The 20,549-nt window shown below is 39.7% G+C and overlaps 2 protein-coding genes across 11 annotated transcripts in view; one reads left to right on the forward strand and one right to left on the reverse strand.

The window, feature by feature from the left end:
* LOC120417143 (protein winged eye) overlaps positions 1 to 20,549 on the reverse strand; it is a 370,323-nt gene that overhangs the window by 7,310 nt on the left and 342,464 nt on the right. For 6 of the 8 annotated variants that reach the window (XM_052710731.1, XM_052710728.1, XM_052710729.1 and 3 more), the window contains 4 exons: positions 15,399 to 15,726; positions 11,081 to 11,245; positions 6,373 to 6,477; positions 296 to 412 (listed from right to left, as the gene is read on the reverse strand). In XM_052710731.1, the coding sequence (XP_052566691.1) occupies positions 296 to 412; positions 6,373 to 6,477; positions 11,081 to 11,245; positions 15,399 to 15,726 (715 nt within the window). The remainder of the gene's footprint in view (positions 1 to 295; positions 413 to 6,372; positions 6,478 to 11,080; positions 11,246 to 15,398; positions 15,727 to 20,549) is intronic. The other 2 variants (XM_052710732.1, XM_052710733.1) reach the window with 1 other exon arrangement.
* Positions 16,303 to 19,472, forward strand: LOC120417146 (uncharacterized). Of its 3 annotated transcripts, none has more exons than XM_039579131.2 (3): positions 16,303 to 17,570; positions 17,629 to 18,130; positions 18,185 to 19,472. In XM_039579131.2, the coding sequence occupies exons 1-3, from the start codon at positions 16,705 to 16,707 to the stop codon at positions 18,623 to 18,625; spliced, it is 1,809 nt and encodes a 602-aa protein (XP_039435065.1). In that variant the 5' UTR covers positions 16,303 to 16,704; the 3' UTR covers positions 18,626 to 19,472. The 3 variants fall into 3 exon arrangements, with proteins under 3 accessions (XP_039435065.1, XP_052566695.1, XP_039435064.1); XM_052710735.1 differs by having other exon boundaries at positions 16,303 to 17,025; positions 17,122 to 17,570; positions 17,629 to 19,472; XM_039579130.2 differs by having other exon boundaries at positions 16,304 to 17,570; positions 17,629 to 19,472.

Below are 20,549 nucleotides of genomic sequence, written 5' to 3' on the forward strand. Positions count from 1 at the left end.
TACCGTAGCTCTAGTTGTTTTGTCTTGAAATCTTATTGCAGTATTTACCATTTTTGACAGTTGTAGAGGTGTAAAGATCATTTTGTTCATGGCAAATCTACACCAGCACAGCTGTCAAAAAAGGTAAATATTATGATATGATTACATGACGAATTTGCATATTTCCTCTTTATTTGTAAACAAATGGATTCTTTATGGCAAAGACAACAACAATAAGTACAACCATGTCCGGCACAAGCTCTCTACAAACTAACCTCACAAGGAGGAGCCAAACTACACACGCGAAAACACTTACCGATCGTCGTCGCCGCGGGCAGAAACAGAATCTGTCCGCTGCCCGGGTCTCGCACCAGCTGAAAGCCGACCGGCGGCATCGGTGGCATCGGTAGCATCGATTCCATCGGGATGGGGGCTGAGGGAAGAGACGAGAAAATGGGAACGAAATCAGATCTCAGTCAAGGGATGGATGAAACAAGAGATTTTACAACTATGCCAACTCCCCGGAGAACCATTTCGATTAGATTGGTTCGAAGTCGGGGGTTTGGTTCCATCCAAAACAATCGTGCAAGCCTTCTGGTTGAAACTTTAAACGTGTTTGACAGATGCTCACCTTCAGAATTGTTTGCATTGAAGCATAAAAAATAAACAAGGCGAATTATGGTACAGGTGAGCATCTGTCAATAGCAAAATTGTATTTATTTTTGAGTTCTCAACAGTGAAACTGACAAAGTCAATCAATGCAGCTTGCGACAGTGAGAACCTGCTGCGGCAAAGGAAACCTCCTCCTGGCCTAACCCCGATACACGATCCGAAATTAATGTTTCACGATAGACTCAAACACACACACCCCGGCAAGTTTCCATTAATGAGAAAAAACAGGAGTATCATAAATTATCTGGAAATTCATTTCAAAACAATCCACCATCAAACGCAAACTCGCACGAACCCGCCTCGCGCGCCAGTAGTGGTGACAACAAAACCCCTCACGCACACCATCGCACCCCAAATCGTAAACAAAACAACGTGCTTCGGCCCGAAGTCGCCTACTTTGATGGCCGGGCCGTCGCATGCGTTTGTGTGAGGGAGCCGAAGTGAACCCGAAGTTGGCGGCCGTTCGGGCCGCTGATTGGCTGGCGAGCGACGGTTCGTTCGGATTGGCTGGCGAGTTAAGGGGGCGTGGCGTTTGGGCGAAGATTGCACCAATACATGGGGGCGCGTAGAAGACGCCCCTCGTTCGGCGGATGGATTCCGTGACTAATTCCATTAGAGCCGGTCGTCGTCGTCGTCGTGTTGGGCAAGAAATTGATGGCCGTATGTGCGTGTGTGTGTGTGTGAGTGTGAATGTGGGCAGGTTGCGATGAATTTTGATAATGTGAATTTTTTATTGTTGTAATTTGTGCTTCTAATGCTAATAAGTGCCAGTTGCGTAGTAATTTTGGCGCGAGCGTTAATTTATAGCGAAATTACGCTAAATTTATTTATTTATTTTTTTGCAATTTTCATGTAAACATGAAGTTGCTTCGCTACTAGGCCAGATAATCGACCGAAGGTTTGCACGAAACGTTGATTAAGTTTGCTGATTTTTTTGTTCGCTACTCAAAGTACATTGGACTTAATGTAACTTTGTGGTCGTTAAGTAATGCTCAATTTCCATATTCATACGGGGTGCGCTCTACTGGAGCATCCCCCGTGGAGCTTAACTTGGCAATTATGCCTCAATTATATTTTAATGAGTTTAATAAGTCATTATTTTTTGCCTGGAAATAACACACAAAAGATCGTTTGGCGTGTGCAAGTGAAAAAATGTTTCATAAATTTACATCTATATGCGGGTACAAGAACTAATTACATTCGCTAAAAAAATAAACAAAGAAATTTAAGCATGTTTCAAAAATGGCGTGTTCGATCATGATTTATTACAAAAAACAAATTTCAAAACATATCATGCACGATTATGACACTTACTATCAATTTTCTATTCATCTTGAAACGAAGTAAATCATAACAAATTTATGACCTACATTTACATCTACAGCTCGACAATCATAATGTATGGATGTGTGTAAATAATACGACAAGCTTAAAATGATCTGTTTCTGTGACAAATGCAAAATAATGCTCTCAAGGCCCATTAAAAACTATGTTTTAACTCCAAAGTGAATAAATACTATTCCGAGTTTCACCACAGCCGCTGCTGGTTTTAGGATGAAAACAAAGAGCTGTTACCGTCCCTGCGAAATATGTTGGTTCGGCATCGGGCGATCAGCCAATGTCGAAGTGTAAACAAAGAGTCTATCTTGCTCGTTCCTTATGAAAACATCCAACGACGTGAGCAGGATACACTCTTTGTTTATACTTCGATGTAGGTCCCTTTTACATTGTTTTGCTTGATTTTGCCTCACAACATACAGATCAAATGAGCAAAGTTAAGTAAAACACTGTAAATGGGTTTAAAGACGAAGTGTAAACAAACAGTCTGTCCTTGTAATCGTCAATACGTTTTTTCGGCACCCTAAGCAATCGTCAAACCATCACAAACGTCGGAAAATAAATACCTTGAAAACAGCAATGACAGTTGTCAAACTAAAGGATGAGCTGACAACTATAGAGCTTTATGACGTTTCGCGTACACACACTAGCGCACCATTTGATTTTGCTGGCCGGACAAAATTTAACCTCACTTTTTTTCGTGTATGTATACGCAATACATGCGCACGTAAATAACTCTATATCGAAAGTTATGAGCTTTTCAGTGTTAATTAAGCACTTTTTGAAGCCGGATCTCAGATATTTTGTAGAAAATAAAGTCCAGGTCTGTCAAGTAACCAATGGACAACCGAATTCGAGTGGTAGAAATGACAGTTCACCGATAAGGCATACATTGTAGAAAAAAGCAAAAACTGCTCGAATGGAAATATTCCATCGTCTGACTAGTAAGGAAGCGTTCTTTTATTACGTAACGCATAATTTTGGATTTTTCTATGCAAATTTTGAGTTGCGCATTTAACGGGCGATCTCCGACGAGGCCCACTGGCCATCTATCAGTGAATACGCACGAAAACTGTCATCTTAGGGTCCGGCTGTGTCAATCAGTGTTTTGATAACGCAATCGCCACAACTGTCAGAGGTCTGAAGTGTAAAATTGGCTGATGCACGAAGTGATTTGTTTACCTTTTTTCGGCACCCTCAGCAAACGTCAAACTATACAAAATTGGGTCCTAAAATGAAGCTTAGATTGCTGATATTATTGTTTACAGCGATAAAGCTTGTTTTTCTGAGTACAATGACCCTTTGTACGACCACAAAGAGTTAAAAAAGAATTTTTAAATCAATTTTGAAAAATTAACCTCGCGGTCCTTCTTGACAGAAAAGCTCCTACATGACAGCTCGTTCCAAGGGGACCATAGTTGATCCAACGAAAAATGTTGCCTTGTCAAATTTTTTTTTGCATTAAAATGAAAAAAAGTGATCAGAAATGGTTTTTAATCGTGTTTTTTACCGTTGTACATAAAAATTGGCATAGGGCTTTAGTACCCAATTGCTGCCGGATCTTTCTCGGGAGAGATCCGGCAGCAATGGGGTCCTAAAGCCCTATGTAAATTTTAATGTTAAACGGTAAAAAAGTAATGCTACTCAGAAAAGCATCCTTTATCGTTGTGAACAAAAATATTACAAATTTTAGCTTAATTTCAGGACTCAATTTGTATTGATTTGACGTTTGCAAAAGGCAATAGTTGCTTTCTTAAGAATTAACCAAAATGACAGGAGGAAGGTGACAACTTGTTATGACATTTTTTAATGTTGCTTTTAATGTCATGTTACTGTTCATTGAATTATTTGATATCATTCTAGATTATTTTTTTGGCAGTCTGATAACCCTTTTCAAAGGCATAGCAAGAAAAGATTTGCCGTGTACTTAAAGAAAGCTAAAAGCCAAATATTTAAAGTTTCACGCTAGTGACCACTTTTAAAAACAAACATAGATAAATGATTGATCACCGGTCAATCCCTAAAAATCGATTATCACTTTAATCAAGAAAATGCATACTTCCCAAGGGGACACACCTTCCCCGTTCACCAGGATTCGATAGATTGAATTCCACAATGTCCACGTAATTTGACCCGTCCGAACAAAAAAAACCCGGGCCTTCTTCAAATATTGGAGCTTCAATCGAAAAAACCATAACCGTTAATTGGTGTTATTCCACAGCGTCAGTTGTCCAGCAGCTGCTGCCACACATGTGTGTGTGCACGCGCACTTCCGGCACACCACGTTTGTCACGTGTCGCCTGCATTGTTTCGATTTCCGGTCGATCGATTGGGAAAAAGGAGGAAGATGATTCGAAGGAAGAAGACATTCAATAATGGTACGCATTTGGGCGATATTATTCTAGATTTTGTCGTGATGTCGTGCTATCTTGTCGTTTGTTGATTTTTTGACGTTTGAGAAATTTGTTTACAAACAAAACGCAATGTAAACAATAACAATATTTTTAAGCAGCTTCCAATGCCTCACCTTTTCGTCGCTGTCGTGCTAACTTGTCGCATATGCAATTTGAGCCAAATTGAGTTAAGAACGCCATTTTGTGCAGCTCACAATGCCTCACCTTTTGACCATACACAGATCCCCAAAATTCGATTTCTGAGATATTCAATAAAAACCGAAAAAACTTCGTACATTTTTGTCATTTTTCATATGAAATAAGTTTCAATCTTGTCGTGCTATCTTGACACACCCTGAAAATGATGTAAGGGCGACAAAGGGCAAAGGGATTCCGGGTCAGAACGCGTTTGACACACGTACATGCCCGACTGTCGTAAACAATTTTATTTATAAATCGGGACTCCGGCAACAAAATTCAACCAAACTTCAGAACAGTGCACATAATGCTCAACCAAACGAAACGTGTTTGCTATTGTTTACATTGCGCTCTCTATGTTTTGTTTATTCAAGGTCAAACATCAAAACGCGTTTTTCCTTGAACGCCAAAAAGCGACATGCGACAAGATAGCACGACAGCGTCGTTTTGTTGATTTTTTGACGTTTCGCAATGTTGTCACTCTTCATATGATGTGTAGATCCGATCAGTTCGTGCTGCCGGCAACCAAATTTAATCCGTAAACAAATTTCTTTGGGGAAAACCTTGAATGTAAACAAGCAGAATGTTTGTTTGGCTTGTTAGCATCCTAGTTTTTGCCCTTTTGAAATGTTTCTGCGGAATTTGTCAATTTTGTATGACGTGTGGCAATAATGCTCCAGATTGTATGGTTTTTGTTGCATATCTCAGATTTGAAATCAAGTTTTGTAGATCTGTAAAAGGGCACAGGGTAAGGACATGATGCGTCACTGCATGGTTCCACAATAATGGATCGAAGAGGCAGCCGGAATTCCTCCGGGATCCGGCTAACGAAGCCAATTATTATTGGTCCTCTCGCGCGAAACATTGCCCGATTGGCGGACCGTAAATCAAATCTTCTACCCTCGTGTTCAAGACTCAAAAACTTGCAATCTCGCCCTCCCCTCTACAACATTAATGTAATAACCCAAATAAAATATGCAATTGCTCAAATGATGTTGATGGTGCCGGGAGTTGGCACCACCCCAAACCTTCGACCCACGTGGTGGTGGTGCAAACATCGTCACAATTGGTTCCAGTTCGGAAGCGGACACGTGGCCGTTCTTTGCATAATTTCCCTCTTCCGATGTACCTCCACCACTGCGGACGGGCCTGATTCTGTTTGTTGAATGCCTTTCTGATAAGAGGGCTGAGTCGATGGTACAGAGGGGTTTGATATCAAACTGGGAGAAGGTCGGCGGAGCATTGGGTGAGGTCGGAATCTTTAAAGGGGAAGGTGGTCGGAGAATTTGTCATCGTAAACGTGTTTTATGATGCAAATATTTTGGAAGCGCGGAATGATTAATGGTGCGTTTTTGGAGGAACCTTTTTTAAATTGAGTATAGTTATTTGTTTTTCATCAAGTGTGGTCGATTTCGGCAACTTTTGACAGATCTTAAATGTCAAAGAAAAAGGGTTAACCTCACTCTCTGTTTCAAAATAATCCAATACTTTCTCATAATTTCATAGCCGGCCTACGAATATTTGATTGGTAGAACACATACACGTGAAACAAAGAATCCATTTTATTAATTTAACTTTTTTTTTAATAAATTTAACAACAAACAGGATCGAAAACACTGAAACATTCTTGCAGAAAAACTATCTTCCAAAAAGAAACAACATCCATAATCGAAAATCACAAACACTTTACGAGGACATTTCACACACACATATTTAAAAAAAAAACTGACAAACAACAAACGATCACGACACGGAAAAAAAATGAACGACCGAAAAATTCCCCAACCATTACCTTTCTTGGCGACCTCGTCGGCGGGCGGAACGACCCTATCAATGACCAGATAACCGACCACCTTCTTATCCGCGGCCTGGTTCGACGGCTGCTGCTGCTGACAACCTGGACGCCACGTGGACAGTTGAAACGAGAGAAGGAGACGAGAGAACGTTCGGTTGGAAGTGATAATTGTGTGGACGTTTTGTTGATTCCAGCAATTTGACGCGACGCGAAAGATTCTTCAAGGTGGTAATTAGGACCACTTCTGGGAAGTCCATGAGCTGAAGCCCTCCCGCAGGGTTGCGGGATGACTAAGAGCTCCGCCTGGTATTCCCATGAGAAGTCAGTGCGCGCAAAGTGGCATTTGAAATTTAAATAGAATAATAATACCGCCATCGCACAGCCGGGTGATTTTTTTTATTAATTTATGGCACCACTAGGCTGCTGTTGGTGCTGGTCGGTTCTTGACTCATGGTGATGTAATTAATTGCCTGCCCTTAAATCAAACGGCAGTGCAGTGTGTTGAATAATATGTTAATGTCATGTCAGCTATATACGATGTGCCGCGACAAACGTGGTCCCACCACCACACTGCTGGAGGAGCGCGCGACCTCCTGCACTCGGAGTGCAGATGGCATCACTGACGGGTGGAAAAGGGTCAGGGTGGCCAAACGGTTAAATTGAGAAGAAAAAACCAGGTCTACGGTTATTTCAAAAAGTGACTACACTTAAAGGAAATTGCATAGCCAAATCAGCGCTTTCAGTTTGCTGATATTTGCCAAAAATGTTGCTAAATCGGCGATTTTTCTCGCTAAAACCAGCAGGTGCGTAGCTGGCAGAGCAAAATCCAGCGATTTTTGAAGCTGTTTAAGCGTAATTTATTGCTACTTCGGCAGATTTTTTACTGGAAGTGGCAGCTGCAGAAATGACAGTTGTTATTTTCATCTCGGTAGTAAATTATTGAACTCAATATGTTTTAGAGTAAAATTAGGGTGGTTCACGATTAAGATATTTTAGAAAATCTAACTTTCCAGAAATATTTTTGGATTATTTTTCTTTTAGATCGTAGGGCAAAGCCACTCTGTTGTCAAAGACTTCAAAATGTTATCTCGCAATCTACACCTTCTACGACTATCAAAAGCATATTAGCAAACTTAAAACAAAGTTCTTTTTACGTAGCAATTCCGGGATTAGTTTAAGAGAAAAGTGATATTATGAGCGCTTTAAAACTCTGACTTGTCAATGTGTTAACATATCGATTTTTGGTGATTTCAGGTGATTTGTCTGCGCTAGTTTTAGCGAACTTTATCGCGATTTGGGGATGGCCGAAATCGGGATTTTTTAAATTCAATTTCTCAAATCGTATTGAAATGCATTCTCAAAAACTAGGGCGTCCAATTTTCCAAGATTATGAATGTACCGGGAAACGGGAAAATTATTATTTAAGTCCACCCCGGATATTTTAAGAAATGGTTATTGAACCATTTTTCATTACATTTGTTAAGTTTTTAGAGCTTGAAATCACAAAACTAGTTGGTTAACATTTACTGATAATTTAACATTTACTGATAATTTCGACTACAATCTGAACAGATAGATAGCTTAGAAGCATTTGGATGGATATTTCGATGTACTTTTTTTGGATTTGGATTTTAAATCAACTTCAATTCTTTATCCAATGTGATTTTGATTAAATAAATCTCTAATAAAAAATTTCTTTTGCTATGTTTTGAAAAGCGCAAAAATAAAATAATAAATAAATTACAAGCCACAGATCAAACATTTTAATGAAAAAAAGAGTTTTTTTTTAAATGCAATCGATACCTGTCCAATCATATAGGTCATCTGGGGCGAATCGGGACTACAGTCTGAATAGGGACAGCAGGTTTTAGAGCACTTAAAAGCCTGAAATTTGGAAATCGATGCACTATTTTTGTTTATTTGTGTCTGTTCTATACGAAAACAATCAAAAACATTCAAATTTTGTGCAGTAACACGGGTAAAACAGCTGTTCCAATTCGCCCCATGTGTTCCGTTTCGCCCCAGATGACGGTATTTATAAAAAAAACGACGACGAAAAAAAACTGTTTGCGAGAAAAAAAGTTTTTGCGGTAAATTTCATAAAAATTCAAAAGATTTTTTCTATTTCCAATAATTTTATAGATTTTTTTGCCCACTGATTTTTTAGACCGCACAGCTAAAAAAGTAGTAATCCAGCTGCGTGTAAAAGGCCTGGGTGTAAAATAAATATTGCATTATTTTATGCAATTTTATGTGATTTTACACCCTGAAATATGTAGCCCATCAGTATGGGAAACCTATTTGACCGAAATGTCAAGCTCATATATGCGTTTATCCTTACAGCGTATCATCGGTCTGATGGCTGAGAGGGCTAAGGCGCCAGTCCTCACTGTTGGTGCTGGGTTTGAATCTCGTCGGTTGCAACTTTTTTTTTGTTTTTGCAAAAATTGTACATGCAGTGTGTAATATTAAGTGTTTATTTTGACGAAGGTGATGTGCATGCTTTTGTATGCGATTTTACCATCGGATTTTTTGCTGTACAATTTTAAAGGGGGGGCGACAAAAACTTTGAAAAATATTTGCAACGGCCTAATCCAGATATAAAAATAAAAATGATAATGCTTAAAAAAATCTTATATATTACTAAGTATTTCTTGAAAGGCATGAAAATTGGTTCAAAATGATTGCTAATAAATAACTAGGTACCAAAAGCTGAACTTATAGATCGAAATGACCAAGCAAACAATCGGCACTGTGCTTAAAATTCACAACTTGTAAAACTTAAGATTCCTATTTTTTAATAAATATCTTTTTTGTTCTAAACTTTCTTTTGTTTTTCGGCTAGAACCGAGCATTTCCTGTTTTATTTTAAATTTCGCTTATTTTATGTACTGTGAAACGTCTGTAAAGTAGACAATACTGTCATTGAATATTTGATAGAACTTTCTGTCAGCGAATATTTCTGAAAACGAAATTTTATAGCTGACAGTGTCAGCCTGACACACGGCGCCTATCATGGTCATCATTGCTTGGTGACGGTTGGTGAACGTAAACACAAAGACGAAACGAACGAAAAATGAGCACCACGCAAGCAGCTCTCGTTTTTCGTCTCTCTCTCTCTCTCTCTCTCTCTCTCTCTCTCTCTCTCACTTTGCTACGTGGTGGCAGAAATCATTTGAATGCGATCATGCGAGAGATGTCAAACGACCGTTATCTGAGCGAATGTATTTCTAGAGGGAGGCAGTGATGTCAACCATCGTGACGCTCATTTTTGGTTCGCGGCACATTTTTTGTTTATAGTGCTTTCAGTTACGGAATTTGACAAAGTTGTGTATGAAGGACTTGTAGAACACACCAAATCGTACAACTTTGCTGAACATAGTGTTGATTTTTGATGAATACAAAAAAAGTTACAACCAAAAATGCGTTAGGCAAACGAAAGCATCGCGAACCATTGGTCCTGAGGTCTGAAATCTTCTTGTAACTTTTTGCTTTACAATGTTCTGAAGAAATATTGCTGTTGGTGAGTTCTACAAGTGCTTCGAACACGATTTTGTTGAATTCCGTAACTGAAAAGCACTACAACCGAAAAATGTGCCGCGAACCAAAAATGAGCGCCGCGATGGTTGACATCACTGGAGGGAGGTCAATGACTGTGTGAGTGACTTTGCGTAGCACTCATTCGTTTGTGTGTGAAACGAACAAAAGTAGAATGTCAAAACAGAGAGAAGGGAAATACTCTTTGGTCAAAATCAGGTTGTCGTCGTAAAGATTGGAGTGTTCTGTTGCCTATCACAAACAAAGTCAAAATTTCGCATGCACTGGTTGATGTGAATTAAATTTATGTCGCAACCAGAAATGAAGACTAAAAAAAGAATTAGAATGGTCAGCCTTGGTTCAAAAATGGTTAACCTTCAACAGGTACAAAAGTCACGTTATCAAAAAAAAAAAAAAAAAAACAAACTCTATTTTAGGTGGTTATGACTTGAAAACAGCGCACGATATCGAAATTATTTATTTGTACTTTTCGATTGCAAATTTGATTTTACATCTAAAATTTAAGTCATAATTTTCGTCTTTTAAAAACGTTTCACTGTCATTCGCTGTCAAATGAATTTTGACCAACTTGTGTCGAAGCTCAAAAGATGGGCTTTATTGTCATCTGTAATACAATTTTGAAAACAAATTAATAAATGAAAAGTCAAATTTAAGAAAGGGTGCATTTCTCAGAGTGTACGTTTTTTTCTGAAGGTTTAAAGCACTAGCCACAACTTTGCCGAAGACAAAAAATGAATAAGAAAATCCGTAGCATTTTTGTATGGACGGTTGCCAAAATTTAATGGAGATTTGCACGGTCGAATATTTGATGTAAAATTACTTCTCTGTCATATTTAAAAAAAATGCAAAATATAAAAAAACGGAGTCGCCACCCTGCCATGTTCAAGGCAAGAGTATTGCACAAACACCTCCTGAATTCGCAAAGATAAGTCAAGGAGGCTGCCCTGAAGTTGTTCTCTCCTTTTTTTCAACGGCTCGAAATTAACATATATTCATAAGATTCTCGGAACGCTGCTCTTAATTTTAATTGCCCGAGAGCCCCAAGAGGGGTCCCACATTGAGAAACATGAAAACACACACAAAATACCCCCCCCCCCCAAAACCCCCCCAGTGGGAGTGGCTTCCCCAGAAGAGGGGACACACTTACCGGGGTACTGCCAGAGGGCGGGTGGCGTTCTAACGGCGTTCTGGACGGCGGCGGCGTTGGTCACGCCCATCGTGACGGCATCGGACGCGGACGCCGTCAGCGGTATCATGGTGGAGTTGGTGCCGGCGAAGAACATGTTCTGGGCCAGACTCGGCGTGGTGCAGCCTGGGTTTTTTGAGGTGGTGGTGGTGGTCGCAAACGAAGATAGCACACGCGAGTTTACGTGAATGGAACGTGATGGGGGGGAAAAAGAGAGAAGAAAAGAAGGGAAATTGTGTGTTATAATTATGCACAAACAAGTTTTTAATAAATGAATGCAGCTGACTCTCAACTCATCTCACAGAGTGGGAATGGTTTTGCGAGAGTGGTGCAACTTGAGCTATTAGGATGATGATGATGACGACAGAATAGAGTTGTTGAGAACTACAAAACTACATTTTTTTTTTCTTTTGAATGACACTTATATTAATTAAAAATAATTCAAACAATATGTCAAAGTTTTTTTCCTTCAGCATTTATACATAATTAAAAAAGAAAAACACATATATCTATGAAATAATGCAAGCAAGGCTCGCTTCAGTTTTTTTTTCATGAAGAGGAGGAAATAAAATTATAACAATGAGATGTGTAATTTGTTTGTTTTTGTTGTTCACTTTTTTCCAATTATAGTTCCTTAATAAAAATATTTTTTATTATTTTCAATCTTGAAAAACGTTATTAAAATCTACATACCTGAACAATTTTCTATGAATTGAATAGAATGTTGTATATAAGTACCGATTTGAATAAAGTATTTTAGACTCATGTATAAAGGGGTTACATACAAATTCATTTTTAAGTGTTGGTATGGGCAAACACTTTAATATATTTTGAATCTTGAGCGTTTCAAAGATACATTTTCAACTGATCTTAATTTAAATTTGGTCAAACAGACTGATACAAATTCACAAGTCAAAATCAATCAAAATATATTACGACAGTTTTCACTCCAAATTTAAGCCGATTTAACTCATCAGGACTTAAGATATCGTGACACCCGTGAATTAATTTCGTGTTTCCAGAAAAAACGCGTCTTCAAACAAAAAATCATTGAAAATCTGTATCTCGAGATAGGATTTTCTAATCGAATTTGTGTTTTCGAGAATGTTGTAGGTAAAAATTGTTTTTATCACATGAACTCTTTTTTTGACCAATTTCTATCCGATCGATTTTTATATTTGTTTTAGATGAGCTTTGATTTTTTTTTTGACAAAATAGTGTTCTCAAAATAATTTTTAGATGTAAAATTTAGTTCTAAAAAAAAGTACTTTTGTATTTTTTTGGGCATCGTTTTTGAGTTACATCCATTTTAAGAATATATTATTCAACAAAATTGTCTTTTTTGATTTTTAAAAATAAAGTGTTAATGTCCACCTCCGCAAAAAAAAAAATGATTCGAAAAGCTAAAAAAAATTTCTAATTAGTTTTTTTCTGGACATTGTTGAACCGACCTTTTGTTTGCAGCTTTTTAATGTGTTTTTAACTTGTTTGACATTTTTAACTCCTTGAAAAAAATTTATGTTTTTTTGAATGCATCGAAACTTTTCGAAACAACTATTTTTTTTACAAAAATCATAAGTTGGTCAAAAACAAAACGTCCGTCCCTTCAAAAGTTAGCACTTTTGTAGACTAAAAAAATAAAATAAAATCGAGTTTTTGTGATAAAAACCAAATACAACGTTATTTTTTTAGCCTGAAGCTATTTTTTCTAATCATAATCTACAACTTTGCTGAAGACACCAAATCGATAAGAAATCCCTTTTCGAGAAACAGATTTTTGTTTAAATAGCGCTTTGCTATGGACAGCCCTCAAATTTGTATGATGCAAAAAGATTATTGTTTTTGGATATGGTTTTTTTGATATGTTTTTTTTACAGATATGCAACCCATTAAACAATGTTTCCGAAATACATTTAACACGGACGGACGGACATGACACCAGGAACAAATTTTCTTCAAATTTATGAAGCAAACTATCACTTGCGCCATCTACATTCAAGTTGTCGAAGTAGCATCGCGCGATTAAGCATGATAAATAAAACATTTAGCATTAGTATGGTGCTAGAAACAGTTTTTTGGCATTTAGTTTGTCTTTATGATTCTATGTAATTTATCATGGACCCTAAAATTGCCGAAAAAATATAGAAATGGTATTTTTAATATAAATTCATACGACCATTTCAAAAAAGCCCATAAGTTGCTTCATCAGCTGGCTTTGTTTACGTTTTAAACCACGTGGCGCGAAGATTTTGACATAAGCGATCTCGCTTGCGCTGGTTTTCGCCAAGAAGAAGTAAAAGAAAACCTGCTTCACTTTTTGCAGGGCCCCGGCGATGGCCTGATATGAGCTACCGAACAACATTGGCAATATGGCGTCGTTTGTTTATAAACATAAGATTGTTTGTGGACGAACTGAACAATTTACTTTTTTGTAATTAAATCTATAACCATTGTGCAATAACATTAAGTCTTACAAAACAGACAAAATTTAGTTAAGTTCTAGACTAGAATTTGTTTTATTATTATTTTTTCAATTTAAACCTCTTTTATCGCGATTCTGATCAAGATTGCACATCAAATCATCGTGCCTTTAGTGTATCTTTAGTTTTCACATCGATTCGCTGTCAGATTCGTGTTTAAATTTTGAAATTTAGCATAAATTAAAATAAGTTGCAAAATTCCCAACTTCAGCCATGTACAACAACTTCCACATCACCCATGCGGGAAACCGATAATGGGGTAATTCATGCGTTCCAAACTGTCAAAATTCCAAAACGTCATTGCAAATCTTCGGTTCGCTGCTTTTGTTCGTGTTTGAAGTTTCGGGCCGAGACTCTGACTTTTTGAAACCCGTGTCATGTCCGTTCGTCCGTGCATTAAAATTAAAAAATGTTATAGATGCCATATTAAAAACTAATATTTTATATTAAACCTTCATAAAAAGTAATACATTTCAAAATAATATATTTTCACTGAGTTTTCATGTCTCAAATACGCACGAAGCAAGAAGATCATCGGTCGTTCAAAACATTCATCGTTTGTTCAAAACGAGAGAGAAGTGAGAGAAAAAATGTCCATTTCTGGTCTCTTTTCACTCAATTCTCTCCCATTTAGTGTCGATTTCCTTAATTTCTCTGATTCCTGTTCGTGCCTTTTACATGCGTTTGAGTTCATCGCTCATGAATGTGAGTTCATTTTAAGTGCTCGTTTGAAAACCTACCAAAGAAATCGAGAATATCGAAATCTAAAAAAGTGTTGATTTCATTTTATTTTTTTCTCTTTTACCTAAAATTAATAAAAATCATCAACAAATATACTACTGCCCCTCAATGCCTGGTGATCTCATGGTAGTCAAGGGATGAAATATTTGATGATTTTAAATTTTAGAAGATGATTTATTTTAAATAAATTGAAGTATCTTAGATTATTTTGAACCCAAAATTCCGAGTCGAGAGAATCGTTCCCTCAAAATTTATTGAGGGCTTAGCGCCAAAATCGAGCGAATAATTCTACCATCTCACACCACCATAAAAATGAGTTCATTCGTTAATTGATACAATAAATCTCCAACAAGTGTCATACATCGGCATCTGACCACTCCTTGGTCACCAAGCTGTGGTGGCCGAGACAGTTAAGTCATTGGGTTAGAATGTCAAAGGTCTATGGTTCGATTCCCGTAGTCGGCACTTTTGATTTTTTGTTTTGACGGATGAACTTTTTTTGCAAATGAACCACGAAAGAATAATTCTTTCACCCATCTCGAGCTGTGTCTGTAAATGGTACCACTATTCTCTCGTCTCGAGGCCATTATTTTCTCAGACTAGCGCTGCCCAGTTTTGGGTGTACATTTAATAAAATATCGCTGACTGTAAAATCCTAGCACGATAACATCCAAACTTGCAAAAATGTCAAAAATTCTATGCAAATTTTCAATATTTTTGCATGTTGATTATTCTAAAAATTTCAAAAATTGATTTAATTTTTGTTGGAAGGAAATTCGCCAGAAATTAAAATTCTAACGTTTCGCTTTCAAAATTTCGTTTTGGACCCAAATCCAATTCATAGTCGGTTTTATTGGTTTACAAAGTTTGTCTAAAAAAAAATCTTGCGATTGTGCGGATAGATCCCAAATACATCCAAGTAGGTCCGAAATATATCCAAGTAGGTCCAAAATAGGGACATCTTTCTAGATTAAGGTTTGGTTGATTATGGTTAGTTATTCGAGGCGAAAGATCATCTCTCAAACTTTAAAACAAGAAACAATCCAACGAAAACTCACCCAAATCCGCCCCCGTCCCGGTCAGTCCGATCCCGAACCGGTTCAGCTCCTTGGCCTGGTGCAGCTGGGAGGCCGCCGCCGTCGTCGACTCCTGGAGCCGCTGGCGGGCCACGGCAATACCGACCGGGATGGCATTGTTCTGCTGCTGCTGCTGCTGCTGGCTAGTCGTGATCCCGATGTGGTCCATCGTTTGCTGCTGATGCAGTTGTTGACCCTTCGGGGACTGCGCTTCGAGCTTGACGACCGCGGTCAGGGCCGTGCTGCTGCTGCTAGTCTCGAAGTTGTTCGATGTGGTCACCTCGGACACTTGGCACGGTTCGCGTTTAATCTGGAAGGAGAATTGATGAAGAAGAATTGGGAGAAGGTCGTTAATATGGTTTGGTGATGAAGGAACGGGGGGGTCGAAGGATTATCCCTAAACTTTTAACAGCCTTTTAACCCCACACCACCTCCAGCATCTGCCGACGACCTGCATCGTGCAGCAGGTCCATCTGGATCGGTCATAAAAGTCGGCCATAAACGTTGGGCCCCTCTCTCGAAAGGCGTTTAGGCTAATGAACTCGGGCCCGGTTTATGGCCGACGCAGTCGTTGCGCCCTCCCCTCAAAACCGCTCCTCTCAGATATTGCGCGAGTTCAATCCCCAACCAAAATGCGCGCGGACAGACAAAAAAAAACCGGGACGAGAGGGCCTTATAAATAATTAATCAACGTGAATCGTAGATAAAACCAAATGTACACACACCACCTTCTCCAAGTTTGCGCGGCAAAAAACGGCACTTTGGATGGTCTTCAATTTCGTTGAAACCGTTTTTGCTCGTTAACTGCAATTATCATACGGCGGGGCCTGTCACTGCGAAGTGCTCCGACGACTAGAACAACGGATCCGAAGGATCCGAAACAATGCAGTTTTTTTTGCTGAGCTGCACTGCCGTTCTACGCATAATTGTCCCATGTTCAAAAACTTGCAATCGAGAAAAACGCGATTGAAGATTTTACACACTTTCGTGTTTTGCAGCAATGATGGATCGAAATTTAACGTTCCAATGATGCATTTATGTTGAAAAAGTATATTTTTAATGAGTTTTCTAAAAAAAATTTTGTTTGGTGTTATTTAATGTTCAAAATAATCAAAAATATGTGGCGGGACAATTATGCGTAGAATTCTGCTCGACATTAAAAAATTCTACGCATATTTGTCTCGCTGTCAGTGGTTCGCTTTAGCAGTTGACATTTGCTCGTTTGTTTTGTTTTTAGTTTGCAGTCGATTTTAAAGTTTTAATTGCCGGAAGTGGATTGAAAAGGTCAATGGATGCGTTGTCCATTATTCGTGGGTACGGGTGTAGCGACAGCGAGGACGAAGACTTTCGCGGATTCGACGGAATAAGTGATTATTTTCCCGGCGCTCAATTTTGGGCGAAGGAAGAGCAGGTTGCCGGCCGAGGTTTTCGGAGCTACGGAGACGGACGCTCGACAGTGGAGCAGGATGCCGGCGCAACCTTCCGGAACCACGAGCGCTCGGCGGCAGAGCAAGCTGCTGGCCCAAGCTTCCGGAGCTACGAAGGCTCGGCGGTAGGGCAGGTTGCCGGTTCAAGCTTCCGGAGCCACGACAGCTCGGCGGTGGAGCAGGTTGCCGGCCCAAGCTTCCGGAGCCACGACAGCTCGGTGGTGGAGCAGGTTGCCGGCCCAAGCTTCCGGAGCCACGACAGCTCGGCGGTGGAACAGTTTGCCGGCCCAAGCTTCCGGAACCACGAGCGCTCGGCGGTGGAGGATCTTATTTCTGATGACGATGATGATGATCTATCGAGCATTCCGGGTAAACGGACGAAGAAACAGATCAAGAAATTCGATTCGGCGAAGAAGCGTCGCTCGAAGCACTTCGTTATTCCCGATGATTGTGAGTGTAACAAGAACTGCAAGCAGCTTTTGTCCCGTGATGACCGTAACCGAATCAACGAATATTTCTGGAAATTGGACATCGAAGGCCAGCATGAGTTCATCCAGCAATACGCAAGCTTGGCGGATGTGAAGAACCGGAGGTCGAAACGTGATGTTACAGATGAGCTGGTCAAGAAGCGATCATTCGTTTGTACACTCTCGCCTGCCAGCGATACGCCAATAGTTGTTTGCAGAACCTTCTTCTTGAACACGATTGGGTACGGCAAGGACTGCGGGTAATTTTTATTAAATATACTTATTTAAGTCGCTTTTTAATAATTCATTTTGTTTTAGGAATATCATCTACCGGAGTATTCATGGATGTGACGAGGATGGAGCACCAGAACCAAAACGTGGCAAATACACTCGAAAGACCGATTCACGTGATTCAGTCAAGGACCACATCGAAGGCTTCGGGCCCACGATCTCGCATTATCGAAGAGAGCATGCGCCGAATCGTCTGTACTTGCCATCAGACTTGACGCAGAAATCGATGTACGATGACTATCAGCAAACGCACACCACCAAGGTCAGTTACTCCTTGTACTCGCGAGTCGTTAACGAGATGAAAATTTCGTTTGTCAAACTTGGCCACGAGGAATGTGAGGCTTGCGTTTCTGCAGAAGAACACCAGAAGATCTCAGGTCATCAGTTCGATGAGGCTGGCCCAACTTGCTCAATGTGTGCCGACCAGATCATTCATTTGCGGTATGCAAAAGAGGCAAGAGCGGAGTATACGTCGGATGGAGAAACCGTGATTGCTGATCAGTTGGTGCTGGCAGTAGATTTACAAAAGGTCATTTATTTAAATTGTTGCATGTCACATTTGAATAACTTATCAATTTTACAGGTGATTCAACTGCCCCGGCTGGACGGCCTCAAAACCGTGGTTTTCTCGCAGAGACTACTTGCGTTCAACGAGACGTTTGCGCCCGTCAAAGCTTACGCCAAGTCTTTCCCCGTGGTCGCATGTGTTTGGTCCGAAGAGATCAGCGGCCGTGGCAAGTGCGAGCTTTTAAGCTGTTTTTATCGTGTGATCAGATATTACCGCAATCTGAAGAAGTTGACGCTGTGGCTGGACAATTGTTCAAGTCAAAATAAAAACTGGGATCTGATTGAATACATAGCTCTCCTCATCAACCAACCGGAAGTACAACTCCAACGGATCGAATTGAAATATTTCGAGCCGGGCCACACTTTCATGGCTGCCGACAGTGTACACGCTGGAGTCGAGAAACAAATGAAGCAGAAACGAGTGGTTACATTCGAGGACTTCAAGTTAGCTGTCTGAAAAGCTCAGAAAAATGTCGAAGTTCTGGACATGAAAGCTACAGATTTGTTCCAGCCCAAGATCGCTGTCACGCAGTACGCATTGAACCAGTGCCATCCACGCCCCTACGTGGAAAACATCAGAAAAGTCGTTTTCAGCAAGGGCCGATTCGATGTAGGGTACGGCGATACTGTCCACTGCAAGCAGCTGTCATATTGCCACCTACTGTCCAAAAAACAGAGGAAGCTGGTCGAGGCCGCCGATTTTGACCTGATGAAAACCATGTCCTGGCAGGAGTCGCCGCGAGGAATCGACCCCGAGAGAAAGAAGACGTTGGTGGCCACCCTGAATGCTGTGGTTCCTGAAGAGAAGCGTGCTTTCTTCGAATGCTGCCAACAAAAAAGGCATCGGACTGATTAATGTTAAATACTAACAAAATCCATGTATTCCATAAGTATCGAATATCACTCTTACTAAATAAACATCAATTTTGTGATTTTTAAGTGGTATCAATATTAAATTAAGAATTAAATACGACTTAAACTGACCCTATTTGTCCCTCTTTACCCCAATAAACTTTATTCAAGTGTTAAATGATCTTCAAACTATGCTAAAGGCATAACAAAATGAATTGCATCGTAAAATTAAACAGAAAAAAAGTTATGTCAACGAAAAACCTGGTGGGACAATTATGCGTAGAAATGTCACAATGGGACAAACAGACTTGGTGTTGATTTTGAAGAGTTTCCATACAAAGTATATCTTTTTATGTGTTTTTCTGAAAATATACATCAAAATGAACCCAAAAATGCATTAAAGTGAAAATCGTCAAAAAATGACATGGGACAATTATGCGTGGAACGGCAGTGCAGGCAAGAATGGCAAAACGCTGATCATAGTCGTTATTATTATCATCGCGTGTACACCTTAACGTTTGGGAGCGTCCCCCTCCTCCCAGTTGTTCGGGGCATTTCTCTGCTTCTCTGCCCACAAGGCAGAGTACAAGTGGACGAGTGCGAGTTGTGGTGAACCCTGTCAAGGACTGAATGTGAAAATCAGATTTGGTACAAATTCCTCAAAAAGCTTGACTCGCGACATCGAAACTAACCTTGTAACCGATTACAAATTACCAGGTTTGATCATTTGACAACAACAGTGGCAAAATTCTGACGTTTGACACGATTCCATAAAGTTTGACATGTCATATGCCCTAGGTTCAGCAAAATAAGTGTTTAGGCCATAGAGTTATCTAAGCCCGCTCTCACGCACACTAGCACACCATTTGTTTTGCTAGTCGGTACAACATTTAACCTCAATCTTTTTCGTGTACGTATACGCAATACATGCGCACGTAGATAACTCTATTCCTTCGAATTAGGACTGGGGTCCTAGAACCAGTTTCGAATGACCTAAATTGGTCAGATAGTCGAATTTCACATTTCTGATATAGTTTCATGAAGTTTCCATGTCACATGCCTACATTCAGCTAAATTAGTGTTTAGGTCATTCTTACGGTATCGAATGACCTAAATTCTTTCTTGTGAACGAATTTCATGAAGTTTGTCACGTCACGTAGGTTCAGCAAAATAGGTCATTCTTACGAATTTGGTCCGCAGAATTGTTTCGAATAACCTAATTTGATCAGAATGAAAAAATCTAAACCCTGATAAAATCTCATGAAGTTTGACATGTCATAGCCGTACCCAAGTAACATTTTAGGCTTTATCAAAGCTGCCACAACCGCTATAAAACCTATCAGCCAAAACCAACATTAGAATCACTAAGTCATAACAGCCTCCCCAGAACCCCGATAAACCTCTGTTAAAACCCAAAGGGCCTCCGCAAAAGGTTGTTACGGCTAGAGATCCTAAATAGGGAGACTGGACGAAGTGAATTTGACGTACCCAAATAGACGAGAGTTTGACGTATCCAAACGAGCATTTGC

The sequence above is a fragment of the Culex pipiens genome, chromosome 3, assembly GCF_016801865.2.
Source record: "Culex pipiens pallens isolate TS chromosome 3, TS_CPP_V2, whole genome shotgun sequence".
Classification (NCBI taxonomy): domain Eukaryota; kingdom Metazoa; phylum Arthropoda; class Insecta; order Diptera; family Culicidae; genus Culex; species Culex pipiens.

What these genes read in the sequence shown, in the direction of transcription:
- LOC120417146 (XM_039579130.2), top strand. Translation starts at nt 16,705, where the DNA reads ATGGATGCGTTGTCCATTATTCGTGGGTACGGGTGTAGCGACAGCGAG. An exon ending in GGGTACGGCAAGGACTGCGG is followed by an intron (nt 17,571 to 17,628) that starts GTAATTTTTATT and finishes ATTTTGTTTTAG; the next exon opens with GAATATCATCTACCGGAGTA.